Source organism: Carassius auratus, chromosome 14 (assembly GCF_003368295.1).
Source record: "Carassius auratus strain Wakin chromosome 14, ASM336829v1, whole genome shotgun sequence".
Classification (NCBI taxonomy): domain Eukaryota; kingdom Metazoa; phylum Chordata; class Actinopteri; order Cypriniformes; family Cyprinidae; genus Carassius; species Carassius auratus.
The window spans coordinates 11,107,205-11,129,413 of NC_039256.1; the positions used below are offsets into that span (position 1 = coordinate 11,107,205).

The window sequence follows — 22,209 nt, forward strand, 5'->3', positions numbered from 1 at the left end:
GACCTAATAAATTGTAAATTGGTCCTCCAGCTGTTCCTTATATATACGTTTAACTTTTCCGGCCTCCTATTGCTACCTGTCCCAACTTTTTTGGAATGTGTAGCTCACATTCCGAAATCTGCTTTTAATTATAAGTATTATTTTATAATATTTTATATTAGTATTATTTTAGTATCACTATTACTAGATACTACTACAGTTTTACTAATATTTTGCAATTAGTTCTTATTTTCTTATTTATCTTCAGTTTTATTTTGAATGTTAAAGTTTTGACAATTTTGTGTTTATAATTTTCATTAGTTTTTTTATATATCTATATAATTTTTATTAATTCATATTTTTTCTTATATTTGAAATAATTTCAGTTAATGTGTATTTCAACTATGGATTTAAAAAAAAGTTTTAACTATAATAACCCTGCTTTTATGTCTTTACTAGATACATTTGTATAGCTTTGCAATTTGATAAAAACATTTTTAAAATAACTGATATATAAATGTAGTCTCTCAATTATAACGAGGTCATAAAATGGGATGGAAATATAGAATTGTCATCAAGTCAAGAAGAACAGCTTTTTGTTGCAAGTCAATTTAGCTAAATAATTTTTTTTTTTTTTTTTTTTTAAATATATTTAGATTATTTATAATGCCACCACAGCAGGCAACTCTAAAAATACTAATTGCACATAGCATGACAAAATATTATTATTACTTTGGTCAGAAACATAAGGAGAAGAAATTTATCATGAGGCTGTTCTTTCTGTACAGTAATCAACAAACACACACACACACACACACACACACACACACACACACTGCTGAGAGCAAGAAAAGGGTCATTTGATCTTCTCAGGGCAGCAGGCGCCACAGCAACTGTTAACAAAGATAGGGCATTTTCCTCAAAGAACAGAAAAAAAAAAAAAAAATCATGATCTAGAATACACTTTTGTTTCTTGTAATAGTTTATTCTTACAGGCCTTGAAATGTTTACAATTAATTTCCAGACAAGTTGGTGGTTAGATCATAGGCTACTGTTAAAATAGTACATAGATTTACATGCAGCAATGATTATATATGGGCACCTGCCAATTTATTTTCTTTTTCTTATATCTCCCGAAATATATTCAAATCAGTCAACCGTGATTTTGTGGTTCTCGAAATGTTTAAAATAAGAAAACATAGGTAAACAACAGCATTAACAACTAAAACGTTTGAAAACATTTAACTTAAAGAGGTACTTATCATTCTTCGTGTTTTTGAAAACAGAAAATGTAAACACTACGTGAAACGTAGAATATTTAGGCATTATGTCAGCTCGATACTCTGAATATTATTAGAGCACTATTAAATGTTCTGGAGTTATCTTCTTTTACATTACAAAACAACATTTAAAAAGCCATACTACTATAAACAACCAAATAACAAATCGCCAGCTACTCAGATTAACATTATTCACTGAATTTAGCGGAAAGTGATGGAGATGTTCGCTTCCCAAACTTCCCAAACAACCGCGTTGTCGCGCACGCGCAGTCAACTAAAAAACCGACAAAAAAGCCTCAACGGAATCAAATTCGCTCATTAATACGTTAACGCAGATATGTACTTACAAAGTGAAGAAACCCCTAGAGATATCTTGCCATCCTTAAGCGAGCGAAACATCAGGGACCTTTATAATGACATTCTCCAGTCATGTGTGTGATTGCAGGATGAGGCTCAACATCGCCCTCTGTCTTCGACAACACACGCTTTCAAAACCTGCTTCTACTTCAGGAGCGAAGAAGAATAGCCTACACACGAGGCTAATTTAATGTACATTTGGAAAGACTTTAAAAGACCGTTGTAAAAAAAAAAGTTGACACATGATTGGAGTGAATATGAGCTTTATTTAATAAATTCTTCATTAATAGCAGGAAATGCACTGTGTAGTTTCATTTCGAAAACACCACAAATTCTTAAAAGAGAATGATTACATCAGCATCTGCTAACTATTTCTAACTAACCATAGCAATACAGTAGGCCTAGTATTAAGGATCAGGACTGGTGGTTCTCACTGTTCTAATATTAGTGTTTTATGTTGTTTTTCTTCAGTAACCCTTGCTTTTGAACCATTGGGCTCTGGCGACAACATCATTGGAGTAATCACCGCCGGTGGTGGCCACGTCTATGCGCTCATACGTTTGGATATTCTTCAAGCCTGCGTTGTAGGCTGATATCCCCCCTGAAACAGATATTATACCACATCTGAGACTTGAGAGTTACGTGGTGAACTTGTATTTTGCCTTTTTATGCTATGTATATTTATTTATCTCCGTGTAAACCCAACCTACCTTTAAAGCATTGCTCTTGAGTCCAGTTGGGGAATTTTACTTTAATTTCTTTAATGAAGCTAATGAGTATCTCAGTAGCTTGAATGATATGCAGCTCACTGTCCCATGTACCAGTTAGAGAGTGGTAGCGTTTGTCAACCTAAAAGAAACATAATCAAAAGAGAAAGATTCAAAATTTTCAGAAATATTGAACGTACTTGAGAGCATATTTCATGCTTGTATAAAAATGTCTTGCATGGGATATCTACAACTTACAGTTACGAGTCTGCTTTAGTTTATACTCACTCACTTTAAATCTTATCTCATGACTCCTTTGCTTTCTTATGTTACTATATTTTGAAATAGAGTAAAGCAGTTCTTCTGACCAACCTGCATGAGGCCAAAGCAATAGCCTTTGTTGCACCATCCATCCTTCAGGATGGCTCCGGCTCTGGACTCTCTGGATATGATGGCAGCAATCACAGCTGGGTCCATCTGCTTTGCTCTGGCAACTTTAGTGATCATACTCTTGTATTTCTCCACCCGGACCAGATCAATCTCAGCCAGTTTTTTGGAGGCTTCAACCCCTATGACAAGTTGGAAATGTTAATACATACTGTGTAACGTGGTGCACTTTGCTTATATTGGCAAATAAAACAAAAGAGTCATATGTGATCAGAACATATCCATGCATTCTCACCCTTTATGGTTAATTTGTCTAGTTTTGCTGTCACCTCTGATGCACCAGTGGTGTCTATTTTCAGGATGTCTCCATAAAGGCATGCTAGAAACAACATAGAAAATATCACCTGAAACCCTTGAATAATTATTTATGGGGAAAATGTATGCAGTGCTCACAATATATATGTGTGAAAAAGGTCAGAACCAAATATTATAAGACTTACCCATGATGCTGATGTAGAACTGCTGTGGCAGAGCAAGTCACTGAGTTTTGATTAGACTTGACACTAAATCAGACCTCAGCAGGACTTTATTATATATGATCATAGAGGGAGTGGTTTCTCATTTTTTCCCAAATTTTTTCCCACTAAGGTGTGGAGAAATGTAATTTTACAAAATCTGCAACTGTGAAGTTTACTAAAATCTCTCTCTCTCTCTCTTTAAAAATTGTCATCATATTATTAGATCACACCCAAGCAAGTGACTCATTAAGTGGGAAAATTTATCAGGTGGAGGCTTCATAAACCTCAAAAAGGTAGAACCACTTTTGATGAATGTAGTCAATGACAAATGAAAGTAAAACTGTGGGAAAGTTTTGGTTTGTGTGGAAATGTTAGCACTTGTGCCAGTGAAAAATAAATAAATAAAAAAAATATGCCAAATCTGCTATTTCTGCTTGCAGACAAGAGGTTGAGCAGCTGGCTGTCTGGTGCAGTCTTAACAACCTGGAGCTGAAAGTGCTCAAAACAGTGGAGATGATCGTGGACTTTGGGAGAAACCCCCCTGCACCTTCCCCACTCACCATCATGAACAGCCCTGTGGCTGCAGTGGAGTCATTCAGATTCCTGGGAACCACCATCTCTCAGGACCTGAAGCGGGACAATCACATTGACTCCATTGTGAAAAAGGCCCAGCAGAGGTTGTACTTCCTTCGCCAGCTGAGGAAGTTTAACTTGCCACAGGAGCTGCTGAAACAGTTCTACTCAGCTGTCATTGAGTCTGTACTGTGTACTTCAATAACTGTCTGGTTTGGTTCAGCTACAGAATCAGACATCAGAAGACTACAGAGAACTGTTCGGACTGCTGAAAGGATTATTGGTGCTCCCTTGCCCTCCCTTCAAGAACTGTATACATCCAGAGTGAGGAAAGAGGCTCAGAAAATCACTCTGGATCCTTCAAATCCAAGTTACCCCATCTTTGAGCTTTTGCCATCTGGCCGGCAAATACCAGGACAGTCAGGCACAAGAACAGTTTCTTCCCCAGGGCAATCTACCTCATGAACAGTTAAATGTTACCCACTTATTCAATAAAAACATGCAATATACTTATATTTATTTGTTACCCCTCCATCCTAGTACATCCCTGCATCTTATTCAATCCTATTCCATTATCATTCATAGCATAATTGTTTACACTTATTTAATTGCAATAAAGCTCTTTCTGATTCTGATTTCAAAACTTCCTTGATTAAATGTTAACATTTGTATCAAAGCATCAGTGAAGGTAGGCTTTGAAACCTCGGCTTATTCACAGCTGGGAGTCCACTGTTCATAACAACCAAGAGGGACTCCCTTAAAAAGATACATGACATTTTTTTACCATGTAGTTAAGTAAAAATCAATGTCACTCCAGTCTTCTTTACTGTATACTGGTTATACTGATCTGGTCTTGATATGTCATATAACTGTTAGTTCTACAATTTTAAGCACTTTTTTTTTTGGTAAGGATAGATTATTTAACCATAGCTACACAGGTCTTCGATCTGAGCATGGTTAGTCTGCACTTTTCTGAAATGAGCACATCATTTTGACTCCTTCTGTTGCCCATGTGCATTTAGGAAAGAAAAATAATATGGCGATTAAGAAGTACATCAAAGCAAAGAAGGCTAAAACTCACATACTACCTAGATCCCTAATATAATAATTTTAATATGGATATGGGAAGACCATTCTCCAGAGAGACATGAATGATACATGATTTGAGTGAATAAAAGTGTTTTATTTCATCCCAAAACACAAAACAAAACAAAAAAACTAAATTAAGAACAGTGAATATTGAATGGAATGAAAAAAAAAAACTGTTGCTCAAGTAACCCTTGCTTTTGAACCACTGGGCTCTGGCAACAACATTATTAGCATAGTCAGTATTGTGCCCACGTCCATGCACTCATGATATTCCCTTTGAAATAGACTTGGGCGAAGGCCCTAGATGCCCCAACTTTACCAACAGAACATTAGTTGTCACAAACAAACAAATACTTGTTATGCATATCTCTTCCTGCAACTGTTGAGTTGAAACACACAAACTGAAGGAGCGGATGTTACAACCCCTCACAAATCTTTTAAATACCCTCTTCCGCTTCCTCAAAGGTTTGCCTAACAATCATAAACAATGAGTGACTACCTCACGCTACAGAAGCGTATGCCAATGCTACTGGATCCACAATCCAATGAGACAACCCTTACGAAAGGAAAATCTATTTACCAATATATTTTTTTAAATATATTGTGATATATTGTAATATATTATTTTCCCTTTTTATTTTCTAATATTATATATATTTGAATACATTTAATAATATATTGATGATACATATATTATATAATATATTGCAAAATATACAAATGATTGCCGCTTTCAATATATTGCTATATATTGGAAAAAAAATAAATATATATAAGAATATATGCCTAATATATTACATGATATTTTCCAATATACTGCAATATATTTTTGTTTCATAAGGGAACCACTGTTTAAAAACCTGCAATCCTTTATTGTGACCTCCCGAAACAGACAATATGCTGCTCAGACAGTCTAAAATGACTAGACCGGTCTAGATAAGCATGTGAAGTGCAAATGGGACATAAAGTATGTGAATAAAGGATGTGTCTCCTGAAGAGAAAATGCTCTGAACAATGTAGAAAGCACTTTAGGCGCATAGCCACTTCTGGGTTGCAGTCTGTCCATCATGCTTACCAAACTCCAAACAAGCAGTATCCATAAAATGTGCATGTAAATCACCCACTTTCTCCGAACACATTAAAGCAAGTAAAAGCATCGGCTTAAATGAGAACACTTTCAGTTTTGTTGCATACAGCAGTTTGAAAGTTGGCATAAGCGCCAAAGACAGATCCAAGAAAGGTACCATACTTGAGCTCTGGGGTCGCAGCGAATCAGTGAAATAATGGAAAGCTGAAATAGCTTCCACATACACAAGGTAGACTGTGTGCATCCATCATCTAAACCATTGGTCTCAAACTCAATTCCTGGAGGGTCACAGCTCTGCACGGTTTCGCTCCAACCCTAATCAAACACACCTCATCCAGCTAATCAAGGTCTTCAGGATTACTAGAAACGTCCAAGCAGGTGTGATTTGGAGCTGGTTGGAGCTAAACACTGCAGATCTGTGGCCCTTCAGGAATTGAGTTTGAGACCACTGATCTAAACAGTCTATAAGAAATGCTAAAATTATAGAAAAGCAGAGCTGGCCAGGTCTTTATTCCTCACTTTAGTGAAAACCCTCTTTTTAGGACAAATGGGGACCTGGTTGAAGGGGTTCTTGCTTCTGCAATTGTGTACAAAACACTTTGCTTTGACCCCTTCCAGTTTGCATACTGGTCAAGTCCCTCGACCGATGACACCATCACCACTGCCCTTTACTCAGCCCTCACACATCCTGATGAAAAAAATCTAATGTCAGATTGCTTTTAGTAGATTTTGTTCAGCTTTCAAAACAATCATCCCTCAACAGCTCATTTACAAACTGGTCCAGCTGGGGCTCAATGCCTTGCTGTGCAACTGGATGTTGGGCCCACCCTCTTCACTCTGCTGACCCATGACTGCATACTGTCACACCACTACAATCTCTTCTTAAATTTGGGGATGGCACAACTATGGTGGCTCTCATTAGCAACAGAGATGAGACAAACTACATAAGCGAGGTGAGCCATCTGGCCGGGTGGTGCAGTGACAGCGATCTCTCTGAATGTGTAGATGAAGAAGAGTGTAGTTGACTTCAGTTAAGTGCACACTCAGCATGCTCCTCTGGCCATCGATGATGCAACTGGAGAGAGTGAGAAGCACCAAGTTTCTGGGTGTGCACATCACAGAGGACCTATATATTTAATCTGTATTCATCCGTTTTGTTTTTGGTTTTACATTCGACTGCTAGTGTTTAGTGTTATCGGTATGCACCAAGGGTCTGAGAGCAACACAATTTCAATTCTCCGTGGTGTATGTGCTGTACATGTGGCAGAATTGACAATAAAGCAGACTTTGACTTTGGTCCCGTTGTAATGGAATGTGCTATTAGAGAGCTCTAAATAGTTCTGTCACTGGAAATCACAACTGCAACCAGAAGTACAGTGTCCTGATCTTGTGAAGCACCAACAGCATGACCTTGACTGGGGAAAAGCATATTTGTGCTTTTTTTGGCCAGTACCTTGATAGCTCATCCCCTTCCAGGGGTACACTCGTTATAAGAACAGTGGGCAAAATGAGCTTGCATTTCTCATGATTCTAGGGTCATACCCAAGAATTTGATGTTCTGTGTGAGCTGTTAGGCCCTTGACGAAAGGTCTAGCACAGAGGTCTCCAAACTCGGTTCTGGAGGGCCGGTATCCTCATAAGTTTAGCTCCAACTTGCCACAACACACCTGCCTAGAAGTTTCTAGTATGCCTAGAGTGGAGGAGTGGATCTCTGCTTGCAATTTGGGTGTGTACCGATCTGGCAAGTGGGTCAGTCTGCGTTCAAACTTAAGTGTATAAGCGCTCCTGATCATGTTCACATTGCGAAAGAGAGGTTGTAGCACAATATTGCCTAAAGCGCCCCCCAATGTTCCCTAAATGCAATGTTCTCAGAAAAAAAAACATTGTTCTACAGTGTCATGTGTGAGTGCAGGATTAGGCTCAACATCGCCCTCTGTCGTGGAGAACAAGTTATTTTATTGTAAATTTGGAAGGACTGTTTGTAAGATCATTGTGATAAATAATACACACATGTTTTGAGTAAATAAATGAACTTTATTACTATCATTACAGGAAATTCACTGCAGCTCAGTAGTATCATTAATATTGTCATATTTTGAAATAATATAACCACTCAAATGGTTTGGAAAGATTATATTATCAATCTTATATCTATATAACTAAAGCATATTGACACAATAGGCCTAATATTAAAAACGAAGACCTGAGTTGTTGTAGTCATTAAACTAATTGAAGGTTTTTAGACCTTCATAACTGCTGTTCTTCAATAACCCTGGCTTTTGAACCACTGGGCTCTGGCGACAACATCATTGGAGTAGTCTTTTCCAGTGGTTCTGTCATCAATTTCCTCATATGAGCTGATGGCATTCACACCTCCATTGTAGGCTGATATTCCCCCTGAAACAGACATTAAGATACAACTGAGACATGAAAATTAAGCGATAAACTTCTATTTGCCTTTATCTCTCTTTTTTATGTTTTGTGTTACTTATGTTCTTTTTTGTATTGTAAATGTTATTGTAAACCCACCTTTAAAGCATTGCTCTTGGGACCACATGGGAAATTTTGCCTTCATTTCTTTAATGAACCTAATGAGTATCTCTGTAGCTTGTGTGATATGCTCCTCACTGTCCCATGCAACGCGTGGATCTAGAGGGTGATAGCGTCTGTCAATCTAAAAGAAACACCATCAAAGAGGAGAATAATTAGAAATTTTCACAAATTTTTAAGAAACCATACATATTTTTGCATACTTTGTAACTTCTCCTTGTTTAGCATGATACATCTGTGACAATTTCTAAACTGGAGTCAGCTTGAATTCAAATCAAATCACTTTTGTCACATTCTCAAATAACTATTATGATGACTTTTGTTCTACACGCTCAAATGATAGAAGTACTTGCGCTGTCCAATCTATTAAGACTGTTTCTGTTTCCTGAATAGTGAGGTCAAAATATACATTTAATGTAGGATCTAGAAAAAAAAATCTTATCACGATTAAACCAGAAAAATGTAAATAAAAATGAAGAAAAAACATTTTTAAAGTTTGGGCTCATAAACATTTGATCAGTAACACCCAAAGCAGTTATTGTAAATGAAATGATCACAGATAATAGTTTTGATATACTCTGCTTGACTGAAACCTGGCTAAAACCAAATGATTAAATTGATCTAAATGAGTCTACTGTTACTACTGTTATAAGCATGAGCCCCGTCGGACTGGTCGTGGAGGAGGTGTTGCAACAATATATAGGGATATTCTCAATGTTACCCAGAAAACAGGATACAGGTTTAACTCATTTGAAATACTTCTGCTTAATGTTACACTGTCAGACATGCAAAATAAATCTATTGTGCCTCTTGCTCTGGCAACTTAAAAGAATTTGCTGATTTTCTCTCAGACCTATTGGTTACAGTTGATTAAGTGCTAATTGTCGGAGATTTTAGAGGGGGGTGAAATGCTATTTCATGCATACTGAGTTTTTTACACTGTTAAAGAGTTGGATTCCCATGCTAAACATGGACGAAGTTTCAAAAATTAAGTTGTACGTTTGAAGGAGTATTTTTGTTCCCAAAATACTCCTTCCGGTTTGTCACAAGTTTCGGAAAGTTTTTTTCGAGTATGGCTCTGTGTGACGTTAGATGGAGCGGAATTTCCTTATATGGGTCCTAGGGCACGTCTGCTGGAAGAGCGCGCGCTCCCGTATAGCAGAGCACTGAGAGGCTGAGCACAGACAATCATTCACTGATCAGAGTGAGAGCGTCGCGAAAAGTCACAAAAGAAGTGTGTTTCTGGTTGCCAGGGCAAGACAACCCTGCACAAAAAAATTTTTGATTACCAAAAAAAAAAAACAGCATTAAGGGACCAGTGGATGGAGTTTATTTTTACAGAGCATCAACGGAGTTGTGCAAGTGTTTTTGTTTGTTCCCTGCATTTCAAAGATGCTTGTTTTACAAACAAGGCCCAGTTTGACGATGGATTTGCGTATCGTTTATTTCTTAAGGATGATGCAATCCCAACGAAAAAGGGTCACGATCATGTGTTGGAACCGCAGGCGGTGAGTAAAACTGCTTAAAATATCTCTGCCTCCTTGTTAGTGCGTCCCCTCCCATGCTGGAGACCCGGGTTCGAGCCCCGCTCGGAGCGAGTCGTTGCTGCTGCTGCTCTCGTTCAGTTTCAGCCCCGGGATCTGATTCTGTATAATAAATAAACGGCTGAATCTAACTGTTAGCCATGGTTTGTTTTGGATGATGGTTTTTTTCCCTGTCACAACTTCCAAACGCTCTCAACACAAAAGCCTACTGGCGCTCGTGATTCTTTAGCTCTGCCCACACGTCACGCCTCCAGCTGGTCGTGTTTTTCCGGGAAAAATCGGTACAGACTATCTTTCTCTTATGAATATAATAAAACTAAAGACTTTTTGGAGTTATGAAGGATGCAGTACTACTCTATAGGTACTCAAGATTAACAGGATATTGAGTGAAAATTAGCATTTCACACCCCCTTTAATATTCACGTTGATAATACAAATGATGCATTAGGGCTTACGTTTACTGACCTAATAAACTCTTTTGGAGTCAAGCAAAATGTCACCGGGCCCACCCATAGTTTTAATCATACACTAGATTTAATTATATCGCATGGAATCAATCTTACTGATATACGTAGAATATCGTACCTCAAAGTGAAGATGTTACCGATCATTTTCTTGTATCGGGGATGCTGCATATCACTGTTATTAACTATGTGGCTCAGTGTTACCATCTGGTCAGAACTATTGTTCCAGCCACCAAAGACAGATTTGCAAGTAACCTTCCTGATTTATCTCAACTGCTATTTGTACCAAAAATACACATGAACTAGACGAAATGACTGACAAAATGGGCACTATTTTCTCTAATACATTAGAAGCTATTGCCCCCATCAAATTGAAAAAGGTTAGAGAAAAAACTTTACTGTGCCATGGTATAACAGTAATACTCACTCTCTCAAGAATAAAAAAAAAAAACTCGTAGCCTTGAGAGCAAATGGAGAAAAACTAACTGGGAAGTTTTTAGAATTGCGTGGATAAACAGTATGCTATAGACAGGCCCTAAAAACTGCCAGGGCCGAGCATATCCACAAACTCATTGAACATAACCAAAACAATCCAAGATTTTTATTTAGCACAGTGTCTAGATTAACGAATAACCAGATGCAATCTGATTCTAATATTCCATTAACGTTTAATAGTAATGACTTTATGAATTTCTTCCCTAATAAAATAGATAACATCAGAAATGCAATAACAAATGTTGATTCTAGAGCGTTTACTGCAGCGCTTTACAACTATAGAACAGGAAGAGCTAAATAATCTTATCACTTGTATCTAAACCAACAACATGTTTATTAGATCCTGTACCCACTAAATTACTGAAAGAGTTGTTACCTGTAGCAGAAGAACCACTTCTCAACATTATTATCTCGTCGTTATCTTTAGGTCACTTCCCAAAACCATTCAACCTGGCGGTTATTAAGCCTCTTATTAGGAAACCACAACTAGATCCTAGTGAACTGGCAGAACAATTTCAAATCTTCCATTTATGTCTAAAATTTTAGAAAAAGTTGTCTGCTCAATTGAGCTCATTCCTGCCAAAAAAAAAAAAAAAAAACTCTATGAAGATTTTCATACAGATTTTAGTCAGGTTTCAGGCCCCACCATAGTTCAGAAACTGCACTTGTTAAAATTACAAATGACCTGCTCCTTGCGTCAGATCAAGACTGCATTCCATTGCTTGTTTTACTTGATCTTAGTGCTTCGTTCGACACCATAGATCATGACATACTCATAGATCGATTACAAAACTATACAGGTATTCAAATGCAGGCTCTAAGATGGTTTAGATCCTACATGTCCGATCGTTACCATTTGGTTTATTTAAATGGCGAGTCCTTTCATTTATCACCAGTAAAATATGGAATGCCACAAGGATCTGTCTTAGATCCTCTTCTATTTTCAATATATGTGTTGCCCCTTGGTAATATTATTAGAAAATATGGGATCAGGAACCCTATACAATAACGCCTGACGTACTCGAGATAGCTGGAATCCAAGGAAAGCATCTGCTTAAGCGGAGAGAACCCGATAACCAGGAGCTATCCGTACATTCAGACTGTAAAACTTGATAAAAGTGCTCGGTGAGGACCATCCTGCTGCAGCACAAATGTCATCCATTTAGGATCCACTTAGAAAAGCCTGCAATGAAGGCACTGTTCTAGTGGAATAAGCTCTAATTCCTAAGGGCGAAGTGAGTCCGCGCACCTCATAGGCTAAAGATATAGGTTCCACCAACCTATGAGACATGCATTTCTTTGTGACAGCATGGCCTCTATTTTTAGGTCCTAAACAGATGAACAGCTGGTCGGACTCACGCCATGGAGCTGTACGATCAACATAAATCCTCATCACTCTGACAGGACAAAGACTTAGATCTTATAGCCCCACCTCTGCAGGAGAGAAAGCTTCCAAGAACATTTGCTGAAAGCGAAAAGGGTTACATAATTAGGCCTCGGTCGCAAAAAAACTATCACAAACGAATTCCGCACCAGGCAGTAAACAGTTTCCATTTTAAGGCATATAAGCTGGGCAAATCGTGTGCTAACGTGTCCAAGCCTAGGGGTGATGGAGGGCATGGGGAGAACCATAGTGACTAATGTGTAGTCGTGCTCGACGCAAATAAGCCCACTTTCGCTTCTCCAAACACTCACCATATAAGGCTCACCATTTGGTGGTGCAACCTCCATTCCCCCTCCTCCAGGTTCTGTCTGGAGAGCAAATCCACTCAGAAGTGCCCGGGGACATGAACCACAGAAATCTGTTCTGAGACCAAAGAAGAATATTCCTCACCAGCCTGCACAGGGGCGAGAGCGTAATCCTCATTGATGATTCCGGTGCGACACAACTGCTGTGTTGTCTGACCTGATTAACAAATGACAGCTGATAAGCAGACTCAAGAAATATTGGAGAAAAAAAAACACCAGCAATTCCAACCTGTTTATATGCCAGCCGAGTTGTATCACCATCCATACTCCGTGAGTTGGGAATTCTTGACAAACAGCTCCCCAACCGTCAAAGACGCATCCGTCGTGACAGTCTCGCGGCAAACACAAAACCCCAACCAAACTCGAGTTCGCAGGAATTTGGCTGACATACAAATTTTTATTGACATAACACACTTCTGTGTCACTGAAATTGTTTGATGCGGGAAACAACGGGGTGAAATCCTTTGGCTTTTCATTCACCACTGAAATGGATGCATGTGAAGCAAACCCAGGCAGATTACAGATGATGCTGCTGCCATTAGACCCAAAAGTCTGAGGCACAAACTCACCATCACTGAGCGATCTGCTTTAAAGTGGGGCAGTCATGACATGAGAGACTGAACGTGCGGGATAGACATCTTGCCATCATCGCGTGAGAGTCCAAGACTATTCCCCAAAAGGTTATCTGCTGAGAGGGGATTAAAACACTCTTCTGGAAATTTGTACGTAAGCCCAGGCTGTTTAGATGATTCAACACAAGGTCCTGATGAGAGTGTGCTTGAGTCTGTGATTGTGCTAACACCAGCCAATCGTCCAGGTAATTTAATACACAAATGCCCTGGAGCCGCAACGGGGCCAGAACGGTGTCCATGCATTTTGTAAATGTTTGAGGAGCCAAGACAAAGCCGAAGGGAAGAACATGGTATTGATACGCTTTGCCCTCTAAAGTGAAAATGAGGAACTTCCTGTTCCTCTTGTTGATCTGAATATGAAAATATGCATCCTTCAGATCGATCGTGACAAACCAATTGTTTGGTTGAATCTGAGACAGAATAGACTTTAGCATCAACATCTTGAGTCTGCTCATCCTGAGTGCAAGATTAAAACGGTGTAACTACAATATCGGTCGTAAACCGCCACCTTTTTTCGGTACAACAAAATAGCGGCTGTCAAAACCTAACTCTATCTGAGAGGGGTGTACTTATTTTATAGCCCCTTTGCTCAGCAGAACTGACATCTCCTGCTGCAGCACTGCGATTTCCTTTGACTTCACAATCGTGTGAAGAATTACGCAGAAAGGAGTTGGGCTTTTCCAAAACTGAATGGTGTATCCGTGATTGTGTGTAACACCCATTATGAAATGCCAGGCATGTGTTCCCGCGTGGCCTGGAAAAGCATTAGTGGTTTAAAAGCCTCCAGCTGCAGCGTTTCCATATGCGTTAAAATATCTAACCACTGAAGGCTCACAGCGTCCATAGGAAAGGGAAGCGCATGTGTCAAAGTCACTGCGTTGTTTTGTTTAAGATCCTGAAGCGAGTCCACGGCATGATTTAATCCAACAAGATGAACATCGGGCCCTGCCACTAGTGAGAAAATGGTAGCTGTGTGGGCCATCATAAACGGGCTGTCTTTGCCAGCCCCTTGAGCCGTCCCTCAAACTCTGAAGGCCGGATTGCGTAGAGTGTCTGAGGGGGCGCTCGAAGTGGTAGCTCGATCCAATGCTGCTCAAGGCGTGAGGACGAGAGGCTTTTGCCGTTTTTCACTGTTGCTGGAACCGAAGGAAAAACTCTTGCAGTTCTTTCACAGCCTCGGGTTTGATACCATCTCGCCTTTGAAGCAAGAAGGGGGCGAGACTTCCAAGCTGTGGCCGAATTAGGCACGGGATGTTCGGCGAGAGTCTCTTCCGCTGGTGGCATTGTGTATAGCGACGGTCCACCATGTCCGGAATGGTTGCGAAATCCACAGCCGCAGCGTTTGTAATGTGCGCCGAGTAAGGCTGTTTTCAGGACCTCGAAACCTCATGGTGGAGGTCCAGAAAAAAGGGCACAGGCCTAAGGGGCTGTGCAGACATATGACTGGTTAGAAAATGGTGGTCCAGCTTAGATTAAGGTTGGGCCTCGGCCTTCTCAACCTCCCAATCCAGCCCCAGTTTATCCACTGCGTGGTAAACCATGTCCAACAGCTCGCTGTAGGAGGGGGATGCATGCTTCTCCTGTCCGCTAGGAGAGAGAGAGAGCTGCATGTGTCAGCCATGGAGTCTGACTCCAAAGCCGTGTTGGACAAAACATCATCATCATGTGGCCCACAACCGAAGGCCAATCATAGGCCACCGGGATGGGTTGTAGATCCTCATTTGCAAAAACAACGGGTTCCACAAAGTTTTTGACTATTTCTTGCACTCGAGTCAGGGAGAGTGAGTGACGTGGAGAGAAGTACAGCGCAACGCTGTCCTAGTAATCCATGTCGCACATGTCTCCACAAGCCATCGCCTCGTGATGTGCCTTGGCAACCACAGAAGCGACACGGTGGTGGTTGGATGCTGGAGCAACCTTAGAAAATACGCAACACTTTAAGACGCAGACTATCACAGTAATGACAAGAAGAAATGCCACTAAGCACTGCCAATGTAAATGATGCAGGCTCAAACACACTATGCACCTTGCTCGCCCCCCCCCCCCCCCATGATAAACCTGCCACATGGCTCCTTGCACTTCCCGAAAACTCATTGCGTCCGCAAAGAGGAGTTGAACACTGCTCGATGAAGAAAGTCAGAGAACGTGAGATGCTTTTCTTAAAGAGCACCTAAAATAGCATTTAAAATGTTCCAAATATTGTTTTAGAAGTCCCCAACAACAGTTTTGCATGCATGAAATGACAAAAAAGACTTTCGTTTTCTTATAATATGCATTTATTTTTACCTGTTTTGACAGCGATTCTCAAATGATTCGTTTAGTGATTCACTTTTCAAAACCCGCCTTTACGTGACGTTCATATTGTAAAAGCACAATCAGTCTTTGTTCGCATTGACTCGATGCATAAACATAACGTTTTTACCAAAAAAAAAAAAAAAAAAAGCAGTAACGTTACGTTACTACGAGGTATGACTCTATTCTTAAAGAAAACTCCAAAAACAACAACAAACAATTCACATATCTCAATACAATTGTAGAAGCTAAACGGTGCTTTCACAACAAACCAAACAATCATTAAGCATGCTACATAAAACATAAAAGCAACAATTATTAATAACACTTACAGGTTGTTATACGGAGGAGGAAGCTGATGCAAATACACTTGGAAACTGAACCAGGCTTTTTAGATGATTCAACACAAGGTCCTGATGAGAGTGTGCTTGAGTCTGTGATTGTGCTAACACCAGCCAATCGTCCAGGTAATTTAATACACAAATGCCCTGGAGCCGCAACGGGCCCAGAACGGTGTCCATGCATTTTGTAAATGTTTGAGGAGCCAAGACAAAGCCGAAGGGAAGAACATGGTATTGATACACTTTGCATTTATTTTTACCTGTTTTGACAGCGATTCTCAAATGATTCGTTTAGTGATTCACTTTTCAAAACCCGCCTTTACGTGACGTTCATATTGTAAAAGCACAATCAGTCTTTGTTCGCATTGACTCGATGCATAAACATAACGTTTTTACCAAAAAAAAAAAAAAAAAAGCAGTAACGTTACGTTACTACGAGGTATGACTCTATTCTTAAAGAAAACTCCAAAAACAACAACAAACAATTCACATATCTCAATACAATTGTAGAAGCTAAACGGTGCCTTCACAACAAACCAAACAATCATTAAGCATGCTACATAAAACATAAAAGCAACAATTATTAATAACACTTACAGGTTGTTATACGGAGGAGGAAACTGATGCAAATACACTTGGAAACTGAACCTTCCTTCAATATCAGCCGGCTCGCGAATCCAAGTTTGATTGCATTTAAGTTGGTAAAGCAATCATTTTCAAAATGGCGTGAACAAAGCACAAGGCTCGGACTATACTTCCGTGGTACAGTTGTATATATGAATTGTACCCAGACAGCAACATAGTGTTGGCCCAGATTCGGCCCACATCTGGCCCATGTGAAATCCATGCGGGCCAGATGTGGGCCGGATATGGGCCAAAACTGCTTGCTGTCTGGGTAGCCACTTAGTCTTCAAATGCTCATCCTTGGGCAGATAAAAAAAAGTTTGCTTTTGAGTCCCACTTCAGAACACAGCGTCTCGTCGCCATGTTGTTTTCTAGTTTTCACTGGCGTCTTGGAGCGCAATAAGTGGGCATATCGTATTCAAATAACTTGACAAGCTTCGGTCTTCTAACGATTCATAAAAATGACTCAGAGTCGACTCTTACTTTTGAAAGACAATAACTTTATATACGGTGCACTGTCATATTTCAAACTTTGCAGGATGTTTTTGTTCACTTAGATCTATGTTACACACTACATAAAAGGTAAATTTCTAAATTCCGTGATAGGTGCTCTTTAATGCAAAGAAAAATGCTTTACAGGAAATTAACTCCAAGTGAAACAGCGGCACTACTATGCATACAAATGAATAGGGCAGTGCCAAGCACTATTTGGCCGATGATATTGGCGGGATGGTACAGGGCTTCAGACATTCGTCAGGCCATCCTTAAAAATATTCTTGCTTGCCGTAACCCGACCGACCGTGTCAGTTTAGGACAGACTAAATTTTTTCGTAGTCCAACCGACTTGCCGATTGTAAATTTGCGTCAAGACCATCCAATTTTTTTTTACTCTTCAAACAACTAATACAAAAGCAATAAAATAATATTAATTATATTTAAGTATTGTAAATATATAAATTGCCTAGACCTACATACAAACAAAGACTACGTTCTTTCTTTAAAAAAAAACTGTGATGTCATCTATGTTTACACGGATGTCACACTATGGCCTGTGCGTTCGCTTCATTTAATACTCTCATTCATTGTCAGAGTCAACGGTTCGTGCTTGGTAATGATGGCAGAACAAAATGTTCATGGTCACTGTTCAAAGTCATATGGGTTCGGGCAACATAATACATCTAAAAAATGCATTAAAACAGCTTGACACCACTTTAACTTGGCACGAAGTTCTGGAAAAACTGTGCACAGTTCTTTTCCCATCCCTTCTCCCGTCTAGTCTAAAACTGTGTCCATGTCGACTGTCATTTTATGTTAGAAAATCTATTGCACGAATCAATTGGACCAACCAAGTTTGGAAAACGAAAATAGGAAATTGACTTTAACGACCTTCTCTTGGAGCGCGTCTAATGACTTTAACGACCTTCTCTTGGAGATGCAGCAACTGCATCTTCGGACACACGCATAACAACAAATAATACTTCTGCACATTGTTTCTCTTTTTACAACAGAAATGTTAATTCTGCCGGTATTCAGACAGTTTCATGCATACAGATAGGCCTACAGATTCGGGCTAGAATCGCCTAGGGCTGTCAAAATAGCTGAAAAACTAAATTCAAATTTTTTACTTAAATATGATCAAAATTCGAATTGTTTTCAAAATTGATTTAAAATGCATAATTTCAGTTAGGATGATTATCTTCTGAGGCCTCAAGATATTACTGCACGTTTATTCAAAGCATTAGAATACATGACAACATAATATCTAAAATAATTTTTATGAACCAATTATCATTAATTAAGTTGCTAAGAACTTAAAACTAAGAAGTTGTTAAGAACTATAAACAAAAGAGCATCATATAAGCATGCATTGTTAAATAAATAAAAAGGGCGGAAAACCAGTCACACAGAATACATACTTTGAAAGTTGTGTAGACACGGCTGTTCGCGTGGCGAGATGGAATGGAACACAGACTGTGAAGTACCGGGGCTCATAAGGCAGCTTCCTTAATGCACACCTAAAATTCAAATACAACGTTTTTGCATTCGAATGTGGATTTTTATTTTAAATTCGACGAATATTTGAAATTCGATTTTTTTTTTGAGACAGCCCTAGAATCGCCTATGGGATTTTTTTTTTTGTTAACATTTCTAATCGTAAACACAGCCATGTTGAAGCCTGTAGTAAATGTTTTGCATTATGGCAATACACTCTGCTTATTGTTTTTCGAAAATGTAGCACTCCTGTTTGTCATTGTACACGTAACTTAACGGCAATAAATCATCAGAAATAATGGTCATTACATTCGTCCTGCCTGTTGTCCATGGATTTACCTATATTTAGTGTTATTTGCCGTATAAAACTTATTTAGACATGCAAAATCGGTTTTACAATGGATTCAATGAACACTTTTCACTCAAATCAAACAATTTTTTTTCACAAAAGTGACAACCCAAGAAAGCAAAGTAAATGGTCTCTCATTTGTAGGTTGCATTGATATCTAGTGGTGGATGCAAGTAAAACCGTATAACAGTACCTCATTTTTTTTCTTCTCACCTGAAATTCAAAGATTTTAATTTGTTTGAGATTTATATAGCCTGCATCAAAATGAGGCTTGCAATTATTTGCCCGAAGAAACGAGTTGAAGATCCAGTCAGTGACGTCACGATATGCTAATTGTTTAAATTCATACCTACATCATCGCCATCAGCCACATTTAGTTCTTTTTTTTTTTTTTTTTTTCATTGAAACCATTGAGACCAACCTACAGACCCCCCCTTTTTTTTATTACTGTTACTGCAAACCAAAATATTTTTAAGGATGGCCTCACACCAAGAGGGGTTCCCATATGGTGACGTCACTGCAGCATCGAAGTGATCTATGAAAGGAAACTGAAAAATAATAATTTTTCAATAATAAATAATAATTTTCAAACAAGATAATGTAAAGATACTGTTGACCTTAAACTGGAATGTCTTACTTTCCTAATTATCCTAATTATATATTAGCCTAAGTATATTCATTACTTAGTCAGAAGAACACAGACTGCATGAAAGCAGGTTTGACGGATCAGTGGTCTTGTGTTTGAAAGTTAGACTCCTAAAAAACACTTTTGCTCACATGCAAACCAGTGCGCACCACGTATATGTAGGACCATACTCCCAGGGGCACGGAAACAAAAAAATCCCATAGGTGGGACTGTACTGCTCAAAAAGCTAATAGTGTTCAACGTCTGTTTACATCATGAACTGAATTTTACTGTACATTTTTATGCCATATGTACATCAATTTAACATTTCGATTGACCACTGACACAATACTACTAAATATTGTAGAAACATAATTTTGATTATGTGTGATTAGTATCGTGAAAAGTGCTATACAAATAAACTTGAATTGAACTGAACATTTAATTGATCCAAACAGTTCTGTGGTATTGCGTCCAATTGGTCCGACAAGAGTGGAATTGTCATGAGGGAAAGTGCTTTCCGTTTCAGTTTCTGCTTATAAGCAGGCATGAGCAGAACAGATTATTTTCAATATCTGATTTTTTTATTTTTATTTTTAGTATTATTTTATTTTGAAACAGAGTAGATCTGTTCATCTAACCAACCTGCATGAGGCCAAAGGCATAGCCATGATCACCCCATCCTTCCTCCAGGACGTTTCCGGCTCTGGTCTCTCTGGATATGATGGCAGCAATCACAGCTGGGTCCATCTGCTTTGCTCTGGCAACTTTGGTGATCATACTCTTGTAGTTCTTCATCCGGTCCAGATCAGTCTCAGCTAGTTTTTCGGAGGCTTTAACACCTTTTCAAGATTAAATCATTGTTATAATTGTATTACATATTGCTATATATTGCTATAATTTGAATCCAGACATGCTTTCTCACCATTTACGTTTAATCTGTCTTGATTAGCTGTTTCCTGTGATGCACCGGTGGTGTCTATTATCATGATGTTTCCATAAATGCATGCTAGAAAAAACATGGAAAATAAACATGGAAGTTAGTAAATTATTGTATACAGAATATTTATACAGCATTACACTAACCCAAATTCCTCCTAATTTTTCAGATAATAGAAAAACAGTCAGCACCCAATGTATCAAGTTATACAACTTAATATGTAACTTACCCATGGTTTTTACTTGGGACTACTGTGAAAGAGCAATTCTGAATGATGAGCCTTCAGAATCAGGACCTGATTATACAGAATATGATGACAGAAGGAGAGGTTTCCTTTTGTTTTTCCCAGAAGTTCTTCCAACTATAGTGTGGAAAAATAAATAACCACTTTTGATGAATATTAAAAAAAGTGAAATCTTATTACTTGTACCAGTGTAAATTCATACCAGATTTAAACTTTTCTGATCAAATGGTTGTAGGACTTTTAGTTAATGGCCCAAATAGCAAAAAATTGATAAATTTCTGAATAGAGCCTACTCTTCCCTCTATATATTTTACTTGAAACAATTTTTTTTTATATGATGCATTGCAAACATTTTGTAATATACAATATTACATTTATTTTCAAATAAATAAATACATTTTATGAATTATTTTATTCTAGTCTATATAGGCAGAGGGTGAACCAACTAAAAAGGCTAATAGTAGTGTAATGTTAGTTTAACCTGTTAACTATAATCGGTCATTATCTGTGAGCCATAATAGGTTGAGTTTAATCAACAGTTTCCATTTAATTTTCACTTTATTCGACAGAGCCGTTATACAGTTAGTCCACACTTTTAATCTATTTTTCACTTTCACTTTATTCGAGAAAGCCCTAATGCAATTTGTACACACTTTTTATTTTCACTTTATTCAAGACAGCCTTAATACAGCCTTGTCCAAACTTTTCACTTAATTTTATCTTTAACATTATTCGTGACATCCGTAATAGACTTGATTTCGTTTATTATTCAGGGACAGGCGGAAAGTGGAAAATCAAGGCCCATAGGGCTAAAAGTAGCCCACTACGCATATCATAAATTATAGGCTCAGGCTACAGAAAGCTGGCAAAGAAGAACATTATGACAGTTCAGCGCGAGTTCAAGCATTCTCAGAAAACTCATTTTATAGCCCTAATCAATGAAAATAGGAAATTAATCTCTTACTTACATCGTACATAGATCTGCAATCTGTCATGCAGTTAACTGGTCATTCAGGAGCAGCGGGACTTTCGCTATCGCGAAACGAGTCACCCATATCAGGAGGTTTATTTGAGCGCTCATAACCGACGTATATGGCAAGCCGAGTTAACATTTAATCTATAAACTGCACTGCATCTAATTTAACGTTACTACCCAGCCGGCACATGACCGACCTTCAACGTTGAAATATGGTTGAAATAAGGTCAGTTGTGGTTTCAACGTTGAAACAACGTTGATTCAACGTTTAAATCTGAATGGTTGAAAAACATCCAGCACATGACCAACTTTCAATGTTGAAATATGGTTGAAATAAGGTCAGTTGTGGTTTCAACGTTGAAACAACGTTGATTCAACGTTTAAAGATGAACTGTTGAAAAACTTCCAGCACATG

At 38.6% G+C, this 22,209-nt stretch overlaps 3 protein-coding genes across 5 annotated transcripts in view; all 3 read right to left on the reverse strand.

Moving 5' to 3' along the window:
- LOC113113603 (uncharacterized protein KIAA1211-like) overlaps window positions 1–1,717 on the reverse strand; it is a 41,726-nt gene extending 40,009 nt beyond the window's left edge. The window contains exon 1 of one of the 2 annotated variants that reach the window (XM_026279902.1): window positions 1,607–1,717. The gene's annotated coding sequence lies outside the window, so the exon portion shown is untranslated. The remainder of the gene's footprint in view (window positions 1–1,606) is intronic. The other variant, XM_026279898.1, reaches the window with a different exon arrangement.
- On the reverse strand, window positions 1,710–3,367 carry LOC113113604 (lysozyme g-like). Of its 2 annotated transcripts, XM_026279907.1 has the most exons (5): window positions 3,211–3,367; window positions 3,006–3,089; window positions 2,696–2,892; window positions 2,327–2,465; window positions 1,710–2,217 (listed from the first exon to the last, which is right to left on the reverse strand). In XM_026279907.1, the coding sequence occupies exons 1-5, from the start codon at window positions 3,212–3,214 to the stop codon at window positions 2,084–2,086; spliced, it is 558 nt and encodes a 185-aa protein (XP_026135692.1). In that variant the 5' UTR covers window positions 3,215–3,367; the 3' UTR covers window positions 1,710–2,083. The 2 variants fall into 2 exon arrangements, with proteins under 2 accessions (XP_026135692.1, XP_026135691.1); XM_026279906.1 differs by lacking the exon at window positions 3,211–3,367 and having other exon boundaries at window positions 3,006–3,142.
- A 4,623-nt stretch (window positions 3,368–7,990) lies between these two features.
- On the reverse strand, window positions 7,991–21,916 carry LOC113113605 (lysozyme g-like). Its single transcript, XM_026279908.1, has 6 exons — window positions 21,787–21,916; window positions 20,804–20,935; window positions 20,560–20,643; window positions 20,280–20,476; window positions 8,507–8,651; window positions 7,991–8,374 (listed from the first exon to the last, which is right to left on the reverse strand). Exons 2-6 carry the CDS (start codon window positions 20,805–20,807, stop codon window positions 8,241–8,243), a joined length of 564 nt encoding a protein of 187 aa, XP_026135693.1. The 5' UTR covers window positions 20,808–20,935; window positions 21,787–21,916; the 3' UTR covers window positions 7,991–8,240.
- Between the last annotated feature and the right edge of the window lie 293 nt (window positions 21,917–22,209).

What these genes read in the sequence shown, in the direction of transcription:
- LOC113113604 (XM_026279906.1), bottom strand. Translation starts at nt 3,102, where the DNA reads ATGTTGTTTCTAGCATGCCTTTATGGAGACATCCTGAAAATAGACACC. An exon ending in AGACAAATTAACCATAAAGG is followed by an intron (nt 2,893 to 3,005) that starts GTGAGAATGCAT and finishes AACTTGTCATAG; the next exon opens with GGGTTGAAGCCTCCAAAAAA. An exon ending in ATTGCTTTGGCCTCATGCAG is followed by an intron (nt 2,466 to 2,695) that starts GTTGGTCAGAAG and finishes TGTTTCTTTTAG; the next exon opens with GTTGACAAACGCTACCACTC.
- LOC113113605 (XM_026279908.1), bottom strand. An exon ending in AGACAGATTAAACGTAAATG is followed by an intron (nt 20,477 to 20,559) that starts GTGAGAAAGCAT and finishes AATCTTGAAAAG; the next exon opens with GTGTTAAAGCCTCCGAAAAA. An exon ending in ATGCCTTTGGCCTCATGCAG is followed by an intron (nt 8,652 to 20,279) that starts GTTGGTTAGATG and finishes TGTTTCTTTTAG; the next exon opens with ATTGACAGACGCTATCACCC.